General features: G+C 49.1%; 1 protein-coding gene across 1 annotated transcript; it reads right to left on the minus strand.

Moving 5' to 3' along the window:
* Positions 1-1799: 1799 nt before the first annotated feature.
* Positions 1800-16347, minus strand: B4GALT3 (beta-1,4-galactosyltransferase 3). The gene is made up of 7 exons (XM_033174684.1): positions 16322-16347; positions 15928-16235; positions 10282-10517; positions 8716-8906; positions 7581-7703; positions 3153-3257; positions 1800-2924 (listed from the first exon to the last, which is right to left on the minus strand). Exons 1-7 carry the CDS (start codon positions 16330-16332, stop codon positions 2327-2329), a joined length of 1572 nt encoding a protein of 523 aa, XP_033030575.1. The 5' UTR covers positions 16333-16347; the 3' UTR covers positions 1800-2326.
* Between the last annotated feature and the right edge of the window lie 2000 nt (positions 16348-18347).

Raw genomic sequence — 18347 nt, forward strand, 5'->3', positions numbered from 1 at the left:
GGGGAGCCACACCTATTCTACCTGTCCCATAGCTGGTCTTTTTATTGCCTGAAGCCCACAGTCCCTCAATGCAACCTTCCAGGGGCTGCATATTGGGGGTTTGGTGCAGGGCAGAGGCAAAAGGGGCTGCATTTGGAGGTTATATTCCTACCCACACATCTCTCCACCCTCCTAGCAACACTATTCAAGGGCAAGGGCACAGTCCAACCAAGCAAAGGCACACAAGGAGAGATGTGGGCCTGGAGGGGACACATCTGAGCTCTGGCCCAGAGGTTGGCCACTCCTGCCTGCAGAGGGCCAGGGCAGCCGCTCTTAACCAGGGAAGACAGCTCACTCTTTTCCTCTTTAATCCACGGACCATGTTTTTATTTCATTAAAAAATTCGGTTTATCAAAAACTGAGGCAAGGGACAGCAGCTACAGCGAGAGAGAACAAGGACTCCATAAATAGAATAAATAACTACACACCACTGCCAACAGCTAGAGCGATTGTGAGACGCACACCTGCGGAGAGGAAGGGAAAAGGGCCTTTTCTGAGGCCGGGGGGTGGGTGGGGGGTGGCACAGGTTGCAGGCTGGGACCAGCCCTGAGAGAGAAAAGAGTGTGTGAATGTGTAGAGCTGGAAGAGGGCATTGTGTAATGTTAACTATATCGCTATAACTTCCGTTCACAAGAAGTTTTACAATCGATCCCCTTTCCAGCTTATTTTGATTTAAAAAACCACCATGATTCAGCAGCTACCGAAAGTACAGGGCTGATCAAACCCCATTTCCAATGGTCCACATAGGCCTTTTTTCAGGCAAGGGAGGGGGCGCAAGGTGCTAGAAACAGCCTGGGAGGGGAGGCATCCTGTGGGCATCTTAGTCTATTTGGGATGGGGATTAGGGTACAAAAATGGCACTATGCAATTAAAAAGGGACCCCCCCCCCTTGGGAAGGAATATATTGCACGACAGCCCAAAGTTGAGAAGAAGCCCCACTTTTGACCCAAAAATGAACCTAGGACACCTTCATGCCATACATTTAAAGACCTATCACACCATTTTAAACAGCTTCCCCCAAATAATAATGGGAACTATTAAGGTGCCGAGAGTTGTTGGGAGATGACCCCCTGCCCTTGCCCTCACAGAGCTGAAATCCAGAGTTCCCTGTGAAGAGGGGTTGAACGTTGTAAATCCCTTTTGTGAGGTGAACTAGGGACCCCATAGCAACTCTCAGCACCCCACATGAACCGCAGCTCCCAGAATTCTTTGGGGGAAGCCAGGACCGCAAAAGTGGCATTGTAATGCTTTCAATGCGTGGTGTGAATGTGACCCTAATCCTTGGACATTAAAAAAAGGGATTTCTTGCTTGGCTCAGAATGAATAAATAGGTTCCAGAGTCCAGCTGTCTCCAGCTCCAGAAGACGTGAGAGGGGTTGGTTCAGAGAACTGCAGGAAGCAGCCATCTAGGCTTCAATTCCCTGCTAGGAGGTGGTTTGATTTGGGGGGGGGGGCAGACCTCTCTCCTACCAAATGTTAGGTTCACCACCAGCACCTCGACTGGGCACAGTTCCTCCTCTTAAGGAAGGAGGGTGCCAGAAACAGTGTTTGTATATGAATGCATTTCTTTCAAAAAGCCTGGCTAAGCAGGAGATCCCCGCCTTCGCCAGCCTTTTGGAGAAGTCGCTCAGCAGCGCCAGGCTGTGGAGTGCCCCCTTCTCCAAACCAGGCAGGGAAGAGGCCTGCATCTTTCCACCGGGACGGAATGAGCCCAAGGGCTTTGGCAGGAACTGGCACCAGCCACAGTGCCCTCCTTCAATCGTACGCAGCCGCCTCTTCCCCCCTGTTCTGTCCACTGCCTCAGACAAAATCCACCAGCACGCAAATGTCACATCAGCTTAATGCCCCCCTTTAACGGTACAGAACACCCCCGGGCCCCATAGTGAGAGTCAGCCCCAAAGCCAAGGGGTTATGGCTACACAGCAGCGAGGCCTAACTCTTCTGCAGAAGGTTGGTGGCACCTCTGAGGTAGGGCCAAAGTTTCCTGCCTTCGGGAGGAGACGGCACCGCAGGTGGAATCAGGAGTCAGAATGTGGAGTGTATTCTCCCCCCCCCCCCCAGTGGAAATTTAACTACCATTTATCGCCCCTCCCAGGTCTCTCTCCATTGTCCAGTCCGGGTTTGTTGGGCCTGCTGACCCAGGCCTGCTGACCCAGCAGACACAGAGAAGCCAGCCCAATGGGCTCTAGGCCACAGCCTGATTATTATTGCAACTCCTACGATTGGTTCTAGAGGCTTGAGGCTTGGCTGTGGTGCCTAGTGCCCACCGGCTTGCACTGCACCCGCCCTAGCCGGCGCTTCCTGGGCCAGTGTGATTGCTCATGCGCTTCTGGGCCGGGGAGGCAGGGGTCTTGGAAGACTCTGCCTCCGCTTGCCCGGGTAGATGCTTCCCAGCACCCTCTGCTTCTCGCTTCGCAGCTTCCGCACTGGGTGCCGCCGCCAGGACAACCGTTCTGAGGATTCCTGGCCTGGCGCTGCCAGCCGCCGCACGGTGGGATCCCACCTCCTTCTCCGCCTTCCCCGCTGTGGGGCTGGTTTTCGTCTTCTCCGGTTTGGGAGCCCCCCGCTCTCCAGTCGCCGAATCCAGCAGGGCCTGGATGGTCCCGAATGGCACTTCCCCCCAACCCATGGCCCGGGAGAGTTTGGCAAACGGAGTCTTGCGCAGCATCTCCTGGCGGAAGTCGTGGTTGCTGCCGCTCGGATAGTTCCTGCCGCCGAGGCTGGGGATCGAGCCCTTCCCGCCCCGGGTGGCCCGAGGGTTGGTGCCGATGTCGGCCGTGATGTTGGTGTAGAGAGGCTGCAGATCCTTGGAGAGGAGCGTGTACGAGAGGGAGTTCATCCCGTCCTGGGTCCAAGCCCGATGCGTCCTGATCAGCAGGTCAAACCTACGGGGTTGGGGAGAGAGTGTGAGTGTGAGTGTGTGTGCAAGGTCACATTTGTGCCATACATTTAAAGCACTCTCCTGCCACCGGTCCTGAAAGACCTACGTTGGCTCCCAGGACCTACGTTGGCAACCCGACGGACAGGGTACAAATAATAAAATAATTATTTCTCCAACTACAGGGTTTTTGGGGGGCTGGGGTGGGAGGAGGGAGGAAGCAGCAGCAGCACACCTGTGTGGATTCTCCTCGTTGCCTTTATCTCCCTTATGCTTCACCATCTTGTAGTGGCCGACAGAGACAGGAGGCCGTGAGATCTTCATGCCGGCCAGGCGTACCCTGGAGACACAGAAGCAAGGCGGCCAAATTAGGATTTGCTAGCCCGGCCCTATCATTAGCCACAGCGGAGCAGGTGCCTCAGGCAACATGTTTAGGAGTGGTGGGGCGGCAACAGCATGCCAACCCCACTCTGTTGGGAGACCAGAGCTAGGTCTGCCACAGGCCTGTCACACAGCAAGCCAAACTGCTCATTGAGACAGACTGTCACTATCTTGTTAAACTGCTGCTGGAAGCATGGCAGAGGCTATACATTAATTACCAGCTTAGACCCTGTCCACACCACATGTTGAAAGCACCACGGCAACCCTTTCAACAGCCATGGCTTCCCCCAAAGAATTCTGGGAGCTGGTAGTTTGTTAAGAGTGCTCAGCTCCCCCGACAGAGCTACAGTTCTCAAGAGTTCCTTGCGAAGCGGGATTGGCTATTAAATCACTCTGGGAATTGTAGCAGTGGTCTCCTAACAACTCCCAGCACCCTTAACAAACTGCCGTTCGCAAGATCCTGTCAGGAGGGAAGCCATGACGGTGGACGTGGTATAAGAATGCTTGAAATGTATGGTCCAAGGGGCAGATGTGGCCAAATAAATGCACAGACACACACAACATGCTGCCTTAGGAACAGCGGGTGATGCTGTCCCATTGACAATGTCCGATAAGAGTCAACTGCTAGGCCTGCCTGCTTCTGTACACAGAATGGGGAGTGCAAGAAGGAAGAGAAGGGGACGCCATTTTGTTTTTTGCCTCAGGTGGCAAAATATCTTGGGCCAGCGCTGAGGATTTATAGTCAGATGGCTCGGGCCTCTAAAGAGGCACCTTGCCTGGGCAGCTTCCTAACAGAGACGTCGAACCTGCTGTGAGGTCATGGACTCCTGACCAATCAGGAGGTGGGTAATGTGCATTGTTGCGCTAAACATCCTCTCTTTTAATGCCGACGCTTTTGTGCAGGGAATTTTCCAGAAGCAGAGCGTAGGCACGCCCTCACAGCCAATTCCCCCCAACCCCTACCCACTCGGGTCTCTCTCTCTCAAGTTTTTCCTTTATCTTCGCCCAAGGTTAAGCATTCTACTGCTGTTCCCTCACAGCAGGAGGTGGAACAGTTGCCATGGCGACGCACAGTCCTAGTCAAATCCAATGAAGAGAGGCACCATTTGGGAGCCAAAATGCTTCCCTGGGCGAGCCTGTTGGAGCCAAGCACCAATTTTATTAATCCTTTGTTATCCATGTCTCTTAGTTCCTTCTCCTCTTCCTCCTGCCGCCCCTCACTGGCAAATATTAAGACTGTAAACTCCCTGGGACTGGAATCCTGACTCCTTTTCCCAGGGTTTATGTGGGTGTTTTGCAAAGCGGTGATAGCGAACCTCAGGCTCAGGGTGGTTGTGAATGCGGCCCCCCAGGCTTCTCTATTTGGCCCTCAGAACTCTCTCTCCCCAGGTTGTACCTTGGCTGCAGTTACACTCTCTCTGAAGGAATAGGCCTAGTCTTTCAATACTTCTGAATCCATTACTGTTATTCAAGGCTCAAGTGGCCTTAGTGGCGCTGAGTGCCTTCTATCAGCTTCAGCTGCTGGCATCCGTCTCTGGACAGGGACAGCCTAATTCTGTCGCCTGTGCTCTGGTAACCTCAGAGCTGGACTACTGCAATGTGTTACACATGGGGCTGCCTTTGAAGACCATTCGGAAACTGCAGCTGGTGCAGAATTTGGAGGCCAAATTGCTGGCTGGGGCAGGACAGTCTGAACAAACAGTTCCAGTTCTGGCACAATCGTCCTGGCTGCCAATTGGTTTCCATGCAAAATTTTCCATACAGGTTTTGACCTATAAAGACTTCTGCGGCTCAGGACCCCAATACCTCAAGGACCGCCTCTCTCTCCCCACGTGAACTGACCCAGACCCTGTGAACATCATCTGCAGTCCTTCGTGTGTCCCCTCCACAGGAGGTTCAGAAGGTGGCAACACAATACTGGACCCTTTTGTGGTGGCCCCCTGCTTGCAGAATGCTCTTTCCAGAGAGGCATATCTTTATTTTTAGGTGCCAGGTACCTTGGCTTTTGGCCCTTAATTTGAAGAATAGCATTGTGGCCTCTTTGAGTGAGGTGGGATTGCTAAGTCGTGGTCTGCTTTATCAGTTTAGTGGCACTTTTTGGATTTTTGTTGGATGTTCCTAATAGGATTTAATGTAAGTTGCTTTGGGTTCCCCTGTGAGAAAACCAATAATAAATGAAATAAATAAAGACTATAGGGCCTACACCTCACTGCCCTGCTCTGCACCCTCCTTGAATGTAAAGCTACAATTTCCAAAGTTATCTAGCCATCCATCTTTCTTCTCAGGGAACTCTGGGAACTGTAGTTCTTGGAGAACAGGGTTCTCCTAACAATTCTCAGCTCCCTTAACAAACTACACTTCCCAGGAGTCTTTGGGAATTGACTGTTTAAAGTGGTGTCATAGTGTTTAAAATGTATGGGGTGGATGTGGCCCAATTCCTAGTAAGTAGCTCACAGGTGTGCTAAACCCAGGTTGGTGAGGTGTTAGGTATTCATAGATTCTAATGTCTGCAGGGATAGATTAAGTTTCTCTTCTGGTGCCCCATTAGATAATTATTTTATCACCTCAAAAATTCTGTGCATGCATTCTTTGGAATCAAATACGCAAAATTAAAGCGTCACATCTGTTCCGTACAAGAGCACAGATCTTTGGATTATATCCAAAGCTAGTTCTATTCAGAACAGACCCATTGAAGTTAATAAACATGGATAATCTCCGTGAATTTCACGCCGAGTAAAACTAAGTTGGGCACAACCCTCAGAAAACATTTATAGCCCCGCCTTTCCATTTAAAATCTCATTGTTCTGTGCAGTTTCCCTTTCCACCTTCTCTCACCGTTGCTGAGCTGACCCAACAACATCTCACAAGACACACACACACACACACACACACACACACACACACACACACACAAACCCCTCAGTGTTGGAGCATTTGTGAACATCCCATGGCATCACAGACGTTCAATTTGCCAACAAGTTCAAACCCTAATGCAACAAACACATGGGATTACTGAGCTGGGCGTGTCAGCAGGTTTGCTGCAACTTTCTCACCTTACCTGTCTGCTGCAGCCCAAAGCGCCACAGCCTGCGTGGGAAAAATGAGCATGCAAGGATCCGACAGCGTGCACAAGGCGGGGTGGAAGAAAGAGATAAAAAGAGATGACAATGAAGGCGATGAGAAGGAAAACAGCACTCCAGTTGCAGAGTGGGAAGTAGGGAATGAAACAAACAGAGGCTGGGTGGGAAAATCAGTGCTCCAATCACCACCAAGTCTTGCAACAGGCAGGGAAAACTGCCATGCCAAAGAGTGCAAACCTACCAGCTGCAGCTACTCTTCCCACCGCCCATTTTTAACCTAAAAGCCATGGCTACACTTATGCCGCAGTTCTACACAATCACAGAAAAAAAGCATGAAGAATGATTATCTGGCCCGGAATTTAAGAATCTGAGCTGCTTCTACCACTTTTTATTTCTTTCTCTTTCTCTCTCTCTTTTTTTAAAAAAAAACCCAACAAGTTTCTAGTCCTTTTTAAGTTGGTAGAGTTGCCTCTGAAAAATGCACAGGTCCATGCCTTCTTCACAGGCACTGTAAGATTGCCAAGAGGATAATAATTCTTCTGGATCAGGCCAAAGGCCCATCTAGTCCAGCATCCTGTTCTCTCAGCAGCCAACCAATGCCGACAGGAAGCCTGCAAGCAGGAGCCGAGTACAACAGCAACTTTCCCTTCCCAGCAACTGGGATTCAGAAGCATTACTTCCTCCAACTGTGGAGGCAGAGCATAGCCATCCTGGTTAGTAGCCATTGGTAAGTCTTAAACCACCACCACCACCCTACTAATTTTGTCCAATCCTAAAGCCACAAGTTGGTGGTCATCAGTGCATCCTGCAGGAGAGAGCTCCATCATTTAACTATGCACTCTTGTGGTTTCCGGAGACTAGCGTGCAAGGTTACCAACAGGGTTTGAACCACAGAATCCTAGAATTGTAGAGTTGGAAGGGGCCCTGAGGACCATCCAGTCTGACCCCCTGCAATGCAGGAATATACAGCCGTCCCATATGGGGATCGAACCTGCAACCTTGGCGTTATCAGCACCACGCTCTAAACAACTGAACGAACCAGCTCCAACCCCCTCAGCTACAGTTCCCGCCAAGTCGGGTGCCAAAACAAAAACAGCAATGCATGTTCTAAGCGAGTGGGAGAAATGGCTGCAGGGCGGAAAGCAGAGGGCGAAGAGACAACGGCCACCACAGAAAGAGAGGGGTGAATGAGGGACACTCACCTTGTGGCGATGTCGTCGTCCTCGCCTCCCCAGCCCCAGTACTCGTTGGGGAAGCCATTGATCTTTAGGTACTGGTCTGGGGTTAGGGCCGACACACCACCAAAGTACTGCGAATATGGGAGGCTGGAGTGGGAAAGGGGCAGAAGAGAAAATGGAGAGAAAGGCCATCAGTGTTAGTCGTTTTAAGTGACACTGGGAAACCCCCGCACTAGGTATTCCAAAGACACGGGGGTGGGGGGTGGGAAAGGCTCTTGACACAAATCTGCAAAGCATTTACTGTTTCGCATGTGCTAGTGTACTGCATATAGATGTTTTGAAATAGCCCAGAAATGGTGAAAGTTAGAACACTGAACATTCGGCACAGATTTCATTGTCTGGAAAAACCAACCAGTGCGGTTAAAAAAGGCTCAAGGGAAGTCAAGGCAAGGATCATTTCCTTATTGATTGGTTTCCGTTTATTCAAAATATGTTAATAGTTCTAATCAAACAAGGAAACCACCTCACAAACATGGCCAGCTCTGAAGAGATGATAATTTCAGTATTTGGCAATCACTCTTTTTCTTTGGAAACATCTTGGATTCTGCACTTGTTTTACATTTTCTAATGTTTATACATTCGTTCTGCTCTTGGTTGTTAAAGGTAAAGGGACCTCTGAGTGTTAAGTCCAGTCGCAGACGACTCTGGGGTTGCGGCGCTCATCTCACTTTACTGGCCGAGGGAGCTGGCGTTTGTCCGCAGACAGCTTCCGGGTCATGTGGCCAGCATGACTAAGCTGCTTCTGGCGAACCAGAGCAGCGCACGGAAACGCCGTTTACCTTCCCGCTTGAGGAGTACCTATTTATCTACTTGCACTTTGACGTGCTTTCGAACTGCTAGGTTGGCAGGATCTGGGAACAAGCAACGGGAGCTCACCCGTCATGGGGATTCAAACTGCTGACCTTCTGATCAGCAAGGCCTAGGCTCTGTGGTTTAGACCACAGCGCCACCCGCATCCCATTCTTGGTTGTTACATGCTGTATAAAAATTAATACCCCCCCAAAAAAAAGTAACACCGTGGAGCCAGCCCTGAAGACACGCACCACAAATCATGGTGCTATCAGGGAAGTCCCGCCCTCCCCTATCCCTGCCTTCTCACTTGTAGCCAAACTTGTTCATGGCGACAGAGACATGCTTAGGACTCCACGGGTCGCAGATGTAGAGATTGTGGTCGTTCTCGGGAATGAGGTCAACATCGTGGAGGAAGAGGCAGTTCCACTCCTCATCCTTTAGGGCTTCCTTCACGCCCACATTCAGCAGCTTGGCCCGGTTGAAAGTTGCATTCCCAGCCTATGAAGAAGCAGGGTTGAGTGGGAAGAAGTGGCAACAGGGCGAGGAGCAAGACTCACGGGGCCCAGCCCTGTCACAAGGCAACTGCCTCAGTTGTCAGCAGTGCTAGAAACTCAGAGATATAAGCTCAGTGCCAAACGGCTCCTTAAAACAAGGTTAAAGTCGCCAAAACAGAAGGTTTAGTTGCCATTTTGTGGGGGGAGACGGCTCTAGAGTCTTATTTTTCAAATGATGGACTGACTTGTGTTTGATTCTCAGTTAAACAACTGGCTAGTTCAGATGGCAATCTTGAGCCTAGGTTAAGAGCTCTGAGGACTTTAAGAAGAAAAGTCACTTGATCTAGGGAGAGACCACATATATATTGGCCTATTCTGACCTTTTCTTAATGGTGACTGCTCCTGCTCAGAAAAAGCATTTTGGTTCCCGAAATTCATTCCGATTGTGCAGATAAAATATAACTGGTAGAATTCCACAGGACGGTGCATTAGTGTGTGAAAACAGCCAAGTCCCAACGATCCCCAGATGGTGGAGATGTCAGGCGCCGTCCTGGTGGTCAAAAACTGGGCGCAAATGAAAGCAGGAAGACTGTTTTCTCTCACTTACCAAATTGTACACAAGTATAAAGCCACTTTTCTGTTTTAAGGTTTATAAGATTAAGGTCCCATGTAAATATGACCTAGTGCCTTTTTATATAAAATATGACAAGTTCAGCAAGGAAGGATGTAGAACATTAGCACCACTTAACAGTATAGATTACGGTGGTTCCTCTGGTTAAGAACTTAATTTGTTCTGGAGGTCTGTTCTTAACCTGAAACTGTTCTTAACCTGAAGCTCCACTTTAGCTAATGGGAACTCGCGCTGCCAGAGCACGATTTTTGTTCCTATTCTGAAGCAAAGTTCTTAACCTGAAGCGTTATTTCTGGGTTAGCGGAGTCTGTAACCTGAAGCGTATGTAACCTGAAGCGTATGTAACCCGAGGTACCACTGTACTTTAAGACTATTTCCCAGGCCCAATAAAGGCATTCCACTTGCTCAAACAGAAGGAAGTTCCCACGTGTTCAGATTGCCTCTCACACACATGAAAAAGACTCTGCAACGGAAAATCTCACACGATCATCTCACACCCACACCCACCATCCCACATGGTTCTCAAAACACACTCCTCCCATGCCTTTTTAATTAAAACTGAATAAAACCTTTTTTTTAAAGCTAAAAAAAAAAAAAGCTGGGCGCTAAATGTGCATGGCACTGTTGAGTCCTGAGGGCCAGGCCTCTGGCTGGCTGGCTGCTTTGGGCCTGAGGTTCCACCACCCCTGGGTTGCATTGAATTCATCTCTCTCTCTCAGACACACACACAAATCCCAAACAGACGTACCTGATGAACCACATAGATCCCATATTGCAGCTGCTGGCGCTGGAGAAAGGGGTGCAAGTAGTAGAGCAAGTGGCGCAGATGGGTCTCCCGGTTGCGGTGTGGGATGATGATGGCTGTCCGGGAGCGTGGCTCGCAGGCGGAAGGGCGGTACCTGCCCCCGAGGCCCACCGCCGGGTTCTTCTCTTGGATCTGCTCCAGATTCGGCACCTGGCTGAAGCTCACCGTCAGGGGGCCAACTGAGATGAGAGTTGGTAGGGTGAGAGGAGAACAAGAACAGAATCAAAAATTCACATGCTTCAAGGCATTGGGCTCTTCCAGCGTTCTCTGATGCAGCGTTCCAAAATCCCCAAAGAATCTGCCCAAGTTTCTAGTCTTCATGAGGCATGCATGAATACCCAAAACGAAGGCCTCTACCTAAATATCTCTTAGGCAGGGAGCTAAACTAACCTTTCCTTCCGTAGCGCAAGGAGACTCTGTGCGTGTCAGGTGTGGTGATGAAGTTTTAAGCTATAAGCAGGATTTCCCAGAAAAAATGGAACGAGAGAAGTGCACGCAAAGACAAGGATAACAAGCTGTTAGGAGCAAATGTTGCTTTGTCCCCACGCCAAGGACATCTGGGTCAGGGATAATCCCACAAGACTGGAGAGAAGCACCCTCGACATCTTTCCTTTATAATAAATTAAGTCAGAGCAACCTGGGTTGGGAGTTGCTGCCCTGGTGGACAGTGCAACGAGTCAGGAGCACGGGAAGCGCACTTTAAACTGAGTCAGACCCACTGGTCCATCTAGCTCAGTACTGCCTGCACTGGCTGGCAGCAGCTCTTCATGGTTTCAGATGGGGGACAATTCCCAGCCCTGTCTGGAGACGCCAGGGATTGAACCTGGGACCTGCTGCATGCAAAGGTGATGCCCTGCCACCGAGCTATAGCCCTTCTGGCTCCCTGCGCCAGTGGAGCTGCCATCACTAGAGGAGGCATCTGTGGGCATCTCAAGCCAAGGCACCATCACCACAGCCCAGCATCCCCCAGACCCAAAGAAGTCACATGACACCGGACAGCCAATCCTGTACCACTACCCACTATAAAAGGGTTCCAGGCCTGCCACCCCCTTCCAATCCACGCCGTTCTGCTGAGGGAGGTGGCCAGGTCCTCTCTCTTACATTCTGTTCCACATCCATACTATAAAGGACTATGACACCACTTTAACCACTCACGGCTTGCCCCCCAAAAATCCTAAACAAACTTGTCATTTAACAAGTGCTGAGAGTTGTTACTGTGGCAATCACCCAAACTTAGGAATGGCATAGAAGGAGTTAAAAGGAATAACCAGTAAGAACCTTTAGGGGGCGGACTTATGTGGGCTATATAAACCCCTCCCGGGGAAGGAAGGGGGTCTTTTGGGCTTGTCTTTTGTCAGGGTCTTGGTCTTTGTCTTGGGGGCTTGTTGTGGGTATTGAGAGGTTGGAAGGAGGGTGGCAAGGGAAGCAGTAGGAACAGGGGTGGGAGAAAACGTGGGGCACTGTTGTTAACAAGAACACAACCAAGAAAGAACTGTTTATTCAGAAACCACATGCTTATGCACCAAACTTCAAATAAAACAGTTTTGTTCCAATATTCTCTTTGACGGAACTGAGTGAAGTAAATACCAGACAGACTGGTTGGTGGCAGCGGTTAATTAACAAAGTGGTGAGCGCAGGTATCAATGGACTGTTAAACGTCTGGGGGACCTGTGCAGGTTGAGCGAACCGCCACAGTTACGATACACTCAAAGTCCTTCCAAAGCTACAGTACCCTAAATTCCCTGGGGAAAGGAACTGGTTGTTAAACTACTCTTGGAACCGTAGCTCTTGGAGCGACTCGAAATTGTTTTATGTATGAACATGTAGACTCATTGAAATTCGTGGAGCCAAGTTAGTCATCTCCATTAATTTCAATCGATCTAAACTCTGAGTAGAACTTGGCTGTTTAGGGTAAAAACACTTTGAGGTTTTTTTACCCTCAAGTATATAAATTTTAGGAAATAAAAAAATAAGCTTCATAGAACTCTACGTTCCTAGATCTTCACTACCAAAACACTGTTGCTATATATAATCATGCATGGTATCATTTTGGGGCTATTAACATTATTAACGTTAGCTCTGTTTTTAACCTTAAAACTATTTTCCTGGATATTCTGGGCTTTTGCTTTAAGGCAGGGGTGAAAAAATGTATCTTCTGCTTTTCACTTTTCTATCGACTTTTGGAAGTTGTGTGTTTCTTGAAACCATCCTGGCACAAGTGGATGGGTTGCTATACTATCTTTTTCCTATTAGACTGCACTGTCAGCTTAGATCTGAGGTAGCTAATATGGCACCCATTATGGTGACCTCAGTTTCCCCAACCCCCTTCCACTCTCATTTTTAAAAAAATAATTAAGGGCGGGTGGCCTGCTTATCTGTTGGTCTGCAGTCCATTTATTTTGCTGTGCATGTAAGCATTTTGCCTCTTTGGATGTGTGTGACTGACTCACCAATTTTCCCATCTGTGAAATGGGTACTTTGCAGTGGCCAGAGGTTTCTTAGATTTCCAAATGTGCCCCTGGGCCCCCAAAAGTTGAGGATTCCTGGCCTAAGTTAAAAATATAGATTGCGATCCTATACACACCCCAGGAGTAAGTGCTGCTGAATCCAGTAGGACTGAGTTCTGGAAATTGTAATGCACTGTGCTAAATGATGCATTTTTACTGACATGCCGGGGACCACCTGACTGACGCTCGCAGTTCACTGGCAATCTGTGGACCACAGTTTCAGAACCCCTGCCTTAAACCACCTCTAGGGAACCTGTGGGCCCGCCAGACGTTGCTGGACTCCAGCTCCCATCACCCCAAGCCAGCATGGCCAATGGTGAGGGATGATAGGACTCATAGTTCAGCAACCTCCAGAGGGCCGCAGGCTCTCCACCCCACCTTGGAGGAGTGGTAACTTTGGTTTGCTCAAGTTAATATTGTAATTAGTACACAATTATACTGTGTACTGGCAGGGCTGTCAGTTTGCATGCCATTTTTACAGAGTGCAGAAGGACAAGCCCCTGCCCCAAGGAGCTTACAGTCTCAATGTCTGACAGAAGCAATGAGTAGCACAGAAATCACAGACAATTGACAGGTACAAGTGCATGCTTGAAAATCCTGAATACGCATCCCTGGAAGATCAGCCCCACTGCACTCAATGGACTTACACGTGAGTAGACATACACAGGGTTAAACTGTTCATTGCAACTGGGAAGGGAGTGGGGAAACATTTCCCAGCCCAAGGACTACATTCTGTTCTTGGCTACCTCTTGAGGGCCGCCTGCCACTGGTGGGTGGAGCAACACACATTAATTTCATCCTTGTGCAATAGGCTAGCTTCTGCACCTGCTCCCACACACCCTCCTCCATCCACCCTCCAGATAAGCAAGAGGCAGAGTTCAACCGGACCAAAACCGCAAGGAAGGTGCAAAGCAGGGTGGGTGAGGGGTGTGGCCCGGGGAAAGTTCCAAGGGCAGTTCAGAGAGGCCCAAAGGGCCATATTTGGCCTCAGAGTGTGGGATTTCTCCCCCCCCCCCAGCAATAGGGATTCCACAGGAAAAGTGATCAAGCTCATACACAGCAATATGCAACTTTGAAAAGGCTCAGCCACTTAATGGGGTGCCATGTGATCTACTAATTAAACATTTACCCAAGCCCAAGCAGCAGACGAAGTGACTGCCAGGCATAAAGCTGCGATAACCGCCTTATTTTTTTTTTTATGTGGCTTTGAGAGATTTTGTAATCTTGCATACCCCCACCCCAGCCCCATTTTGCGTCTGGATTTTAATCTGGCAATACTGAGCTTTCACGGGGATAGTTTTCTCTGTGGCCAACAGTGCCCTTCAGCTCTCTATATTGGACAAACAGGCCAAACCCTACGCCAAAGGATAAATGGACATAAATCTGATATCAGGAATCACAAGACAGAGAAACCAGTAGGAGAACACTTCAATCTCCCAGGACATTCTATAAAACAGGCATGTACAACAGGTAGATCGTGATCTACCGGTAGATCACTGGGCGCCTGTGGTAGATCACCAGCAGATCAGTGGCTCCCCCCAAAGAAGCTAAAAAACTTTAGCTCCCCTAAAAAAAGCTCAACATATTTGCCCTGCACCCCTAAAATGACCTGAACCACCAAAAACAGGGCTTTCCTTCCTAAAAAAAACCTCAATGTTGCTTTCCTCTTCCCTAAAGAAGCTCAACAACTTTTACGTGAACCCCCCAAAACAGGGCTTTCCTTCCTAAAAAAAAGCTCAACAAAAAGGGGGTAGATCACTGCCAGTTTTTAACTCTGAGAGTAGATCGCAGTCTCTTGGAAGTTGACCACCCCTGCTATAAAAGATCTCAAAGTAGCTGTCTTAATACAAAGGAATTTCAGAAATAGACTGGAAAGAGAAGTGGCTGAATTGCAACTAATCACCAAACTTAAAACCATGGAGAAACCTGGTCTGAACAAAGACATTGGATTCTTATCTCATTATACATGACAAAGCTATCTTTACCCATCTCACCCCTTGCCTTTCCCTGTAAGACCCTGTAAAAATTGCAGTCGTTAGTCAACAAGTTTTCCACACCTATCAGCTGATCACCCATTCCCACCACCCTTCTGAGTAATACCCCTCCCCACTCCCTCACTATATTTCAGTGTATCTGAAGAAGTGTGCATGCACACGAAAGCTCATACCAAGAACAAACTTAGTCGGTCTCTAAGTCTAAGGTGCTACTGGAAGGAATTATTTTATTTTATTTTGTTTAGAGAACCTAATTTTTTTTTTGGAAAACAAAGCGGAGGACTTTTTCCAGCCTGAGGGCCACACTCCCTCATGGGTAATCTTCTGGAGGCCACATGTCAGTGGAGGACAGAGCTAGAGGCAAAATTGTCAGGGCAACAGGTGCAGCTCTTAATTTTCTACTGTAGGCTTCATTGCAGACATGCAAAAGGCCTCATCTGTACTATGGATTTAAAGCAGCACAATACAACTTGGAAACTGTGGTTTGCTAAGGGTGCTGAGAGTTGTTAGCGGACCCCCGCTCCCCACCCAGAGCTACAATTTCCAGAGTGGTTTTAACAGTTAATCCCTGTTCCCAGGAAACTCTGGAAACTGTAGCTCTGCGAGGGGAACAGGCGGGGTTTCTAACAATTCTCAGCTCGCTTAGCAAATGGCAGATCCCAGGATGCATTGGGGGAAGCCATGACTGTTTAAAGTGGCACAATGGCGCCTGACATGTATAGCACAGAAGCGGCCAAAGTCAGCATTTTTTCCCTCACACACACACAAACCTCTCTCCATCCAGGCAAGCAGAAGGCATTATTACAGTTCAAGAGCGAACACACGCAAGGAGGGCATGGAGCAGGCAGGGCTAGTGAGGTGTGCAGCTTGGAGAGGATAGCAAGGGCCAGACAGAGACACATGGAGGGCCACATTCAGAACCTGGGTGCAACATTCCCCACCGCCATTTTAAAGCCGATCGTGATTCTCTGTTTTCTAGGACAAGGGAGACTCTCAAGCCCCTCGTATGTAGGAACCTACATTTAACCACCCCTCACCCTGCAGTTTTGATCTCCACACTGAGCAATGTGGTCACAGGCCCGACTCACTGAGGTAAGGCGACCGCTCCGGGCAGTAGGGTAGAGACTGAGTGGGGCTCCCATAGCGGGGTTGCTGAGGCAGGAGGCTGAGGTTGGTGTAGACGTCGTGGGTCCGGGAGTAGTCGAAGGACGGATTGGCGTCGTGACCAAATATCGAGGCCAAGTTCCGGAAGCCACCAAAGGAGAAATAAGCCATGAAGGCAAACTGGAAGCCAATGAGAAGAGCCAAAGTGCAGGGCCGATCCAGGAGCCTTCGGAGCATGGTGGGGTGGAGGGCAAGGTCTTCTCCCTGGGCCTCAGAAGGACAGCAGTCGCACCTGCAAGGAGGTAGAAGAGCACATCTCTGAAGACCCGTTCCTGGGGAGCAACAGGGGAAGAGGAATGAAGCTCAGGGGCGGGTCATCTGCTTGGCATGCAGAAGGTCCCAGATCCTTGCCTTCAGGCTCTTGGCCTGCTGAAGATGATGGAAACAAAGTAGGGAGGGAGCCATGGTGGAGTGGTTAGAATGTCAGAACGGAACCTATGAGGCCTGGGTTCAAATCCCACACTCAGCCATGAAGTTCACTGGGTGACCTTGAGGTCGGTCACCATCTCTCAGCCGTAACTTACCTCACAGGATTGTTGTGAGCTTAAGATGGGGAGAGGGAGAACCATGTACGCCACCCTTGAAGGAAAGGTGGGACAAAAAAAAATTCAAAATTGAGTTGGAAGGGACCCCAAGGGTCATTTAGTCCAACTTCTTGCATTGCAGGGGACTGGACTTGATGACCCTTGGTGCCCCTTCCAACTCCACAATTCAGTGATTCTACGAAATAACATTATGGACTAGCAACCTGTTGACAAGGCTCAATGAAAAAAATGATTAACCAACCTCAGAAGTCTTCAATGGACCGACAGCCTTGCTGTTACTTTATACGTAATTTGCTATTGTTATAATTTTTGGTTGTAACAATAGTAACTGGCAACAAGGCGTCAGGTTTCCTTTTCTCCCCCTTACAGGCAGTGTCGAGAGACGGCTTTGCAGCGGGACAAAAGAGAACTGGAGAGCACCCACACACACGCGTCAGCATTCCCGCAGAGAACCTGAACACCCGAGGCACCATGCTGCCCAAACCTGTCTGTTTCCTGCAAACTGAAACCTGTGACTTTTACTGGTTAGGAGGAGCAGATAAAGTGCACAGGCCAAAAAAATAAAATTGATATTTCGCCCCATTCTTCTCTGGGAGCCCCAGAAGCTTGGGGCAGTGCACATGGTTCGCCCGTCACCCCCCATTTTATCCTCACCATGACCTTGTGAAGGTTAGGCAACGAGAGAGAGAATATGAATGTTGTGCAACTGGTACAAAGTCACACGGTGTGGTGGGTTGTGGTGTTCAGCCGTCCCTGGTCCAAGTCCAACCTCTATATTTATGAATAAAAAGGTTAGCATAGGAACATAAGAACCACCTGGTGGATCAGGCCAATGTCCCATCTTGTCAAGCATCCTTTTAAAGCCACCAGGGTTAGTGGTCTTCAATACCTGATGAGGGAGCAGTTCCATAGTTTGAACTTCATACTGCATCCTGCATTTTGGCACTAAGAAATAAACTGAATTCTCACATGCAATGTTCCTGAGCCAAAGGCTTAATTTAAGGTTAAAACAACTACATGCAAAGCTACGCAGATATCACGATTCCACGCATGCATGTTAACAGTTTGGGGTGCAAAATCCAATTTCAAAAAGGGATGTGTGTGTGTGTGTTAAGAAATTGTAATATTCTAGACCTCATGTTTCCAGAAATATGTTAGAAAAGCACTTTGGGAAACGTCCGAAAGCTGGCAAAATAAGGTTCGCAGTGGCAGAGGGCTTCCATTCCCTGCATAATCTCCAGATTATCGGAAGCATAATATGTCATACGTCATCTTCAAAGTGTCAGAATAAGCCGTGCAACAAAGACACAGTTTCATCTGTGTTCGGTCCTAGGACACTGGCTGAGGGAGGGGAGAAGAGAGAAATCCTCTGGGAGCAGCATAAACTAGGCAAAGCAACATTTTAGCACTCTGTTTTTACCCGCCACCACCTTTTCTTATCCCCCCTCCCTCCCCTTATCCCCCCTCCCTCCCCGTTACTTGAACAGCCAGCAAGAAAGGAATAGACCTGTGCAACCCAAAAGCTGGCGCAGTTCATTTTGAATGCAGCAGGTTCGAGTACCGGTAAGAACTCTCCATCTTGGTGCTGCCTCACTCTGCCTGCTCCTTTCCCCATCCCCATCCCTCCCTTTTACTTGGACATCCCGCAGAAAATTAAAGAGCCCTGAGTAACTCAAAAGGTAGCACACTTCCATTTGAACACAGCTGGATCCAGCAACTTTCCTTTTCTCCCTGACCTGCTTTCACCTGTATATACGCTTTCACCTGGCGCGATCCGACTCACCTGTCCTCCACCGGGT

Source organism: Lacerta agilis, chromosome 17, assembly GCF_009819535.1.
Source record: "Lacerta agilis isolate rLacAgi1 chromosome 17, rLacAgi1.pri, whole genome shotgun sequence".
NCBI classification, from domain to species: domain Eukaryota; kingdom Metazoa; phylum Chordata; class Lepidosauria; order Squamata; family Lacertidae; genus Lacerta; species Lacerta agilis.

Coding starts and splice junctions, on each gene's coding strand:
- B4GALT3 (XM_033174684.1), bottom strand. Junction 3,258..7,580: donor GACGACGACATCGCCACAAG/GTGAGTGTCCCT, acceptor CTGTGTCTCCAG/GGTACGCCTGGCCGGCATGA. Junction 2,925..3,152: donor AACGAGGAGAATCCACACAG/GTGTGCTGCTGC, acceptor CCAACCCCGTAG/GTTTGACCTGCTGATCAGGA.